Source organism: Geotrypetes seraphini, chromosome 1 (genome assembly GCF_902459505.1).
Source record: "Geotrypetes seraphini chromosome 1, aGeoSer1.1, whole genome shotgun sequence".
Lineage (NCBI taxonomy): Eukaryota > Metazoa > Chordata > Amphibia > Gymnophiona > Dermophiidae > Geotrypetes > Geotrypetes seraphini.
The window spans coordinates 469,550,881-469,552,248 of record NC_047084.1 but is presented as its reverse complement, the minus strand read 5'-3'; the positions used below and the strand labels follow the sequence as shown (position 1 = coordinate 469,552,248).

At 41.3% G+C, this 1,368-nt stretch overlaps 1 protein-coding gene across 1 annotated transcript; it reads right to left on the bottom strand.

The window, feature by feature from the left end:
• On the bottom strand, window positions 1–945 carry LOC117368741 (olfactory receptor 1G1-like). Its single transcript, XM_033962492.1, has one exon. The coding sequence runs from the start codon at window positions 943–945 to the stop codon at window positions 1–3; it is 945 nt and encodes a 314-aa protein (XP_033818383.1).
• Window positions 946–1,368: the final 423 nt, after the last annotated feature.

The following is a 1,368-nucleotide window of genomic DNA, read 5'->3' as shown; positions in this document are numbered from 1 at the left end:
TTACCTAGTAGATGAAGATATTTTTCTCTGTAACATTCTCCATAATGCTGTCTTCACATCCCTGTTTCTCAGGCTATAGATGAATGGATTGAGCATGGGAGACAGCACATTGTACACAACACTGGCTATCCTGTCTTTTTCCAGAGAATAGCTAGAAGAAGGCCTGAAATCCATGAACAATATTGTTCCATAGAAGAGGGCTACCACGATGAAATGGGAGGAACAGGTGGAAAAAACCTTGCGCCTACCACTGGTGGATTGCATCTTCAGGATAGTATTGAGAATGCGGGCATAGGAGAACAGGATAATCAAGAAAGGAACGACTACAATCAGTGAGCCCTCTGTGAATATCACCAGCTCGTTGATGGAGGTGTCTGTACAAGAGAGCTTCATCAGTGGCGTGAGGTCACAGAAGAAGTGTTTGATCTTGTTGGAGTCACAGAAGGAGAGCCGGGCTATCAACAATGTATGTATTATGCCATTCAGAAAGTTAATGATCCATGAAGCTGCTGCGAAGCCTAGACACACCTTCCTGCTCATTATTGAGACATAGTGCAGAGCATAACAGATAGCAACATAACGGTCGTACGCCATGATGCAGAGGATCACGCACTCTGAGCCAACAAACAAAATAAAGAAAAAGAGTTGGGTCATGCATTCAGAGAAATAGATAGTCTTCTTGTCAGAAATGAGGGTGATTAGCATTTTGGGAACAGTGACGGATGCCAAACAAATGTCCACAGAGGCCAAGTATTGAAGAAAAAAATACATTGGTATATGGAGCTGGGTATTCTTAACAATAACTGTGATCAAGGTCCCATTTGCAAGCACATTCAACAGGTACATCACCAGGAACACCCCAAATAGAGGACCTCTCAATGCCTCTTGTTCTGTGAGGCCCAGTAGAATGAATTCTGTCACAGATGAATGATTTCCTTGTTCCATTTCCACTATTATTATGATGATCAAAGAAAATATTAAACTAAGGAAAATGAAAGCAGAGCAGTAACGTGAACAATCCTGTACTCATAATGGAAAAACAATTATGAAAATTAACACATGAGCTTTACATCAGCACTTGAATACTGGGTCAGTGTTGATAGCTTATTGCCAATTTAAAAATGCTCAAAAGATGGTGGGGTCCTTCATCTTCTACGAAGCTGTGGTTAGCACTAGTGTATGCCTACTACCACTTAAAAGGATTTACCTTGGGATGCTCTGGGGTGTCCCACAGTAATTTTGCACTCTGCGTGCCACATGTCCTGTAAAAATTCTTTATTTTCTTTTCCACAGAGGAGGCATGTCTGAGAGAAGAGAGTGGGCATTTCTATGCTTATCATTTTGAATGACTGCATGCAAATAGCAAAA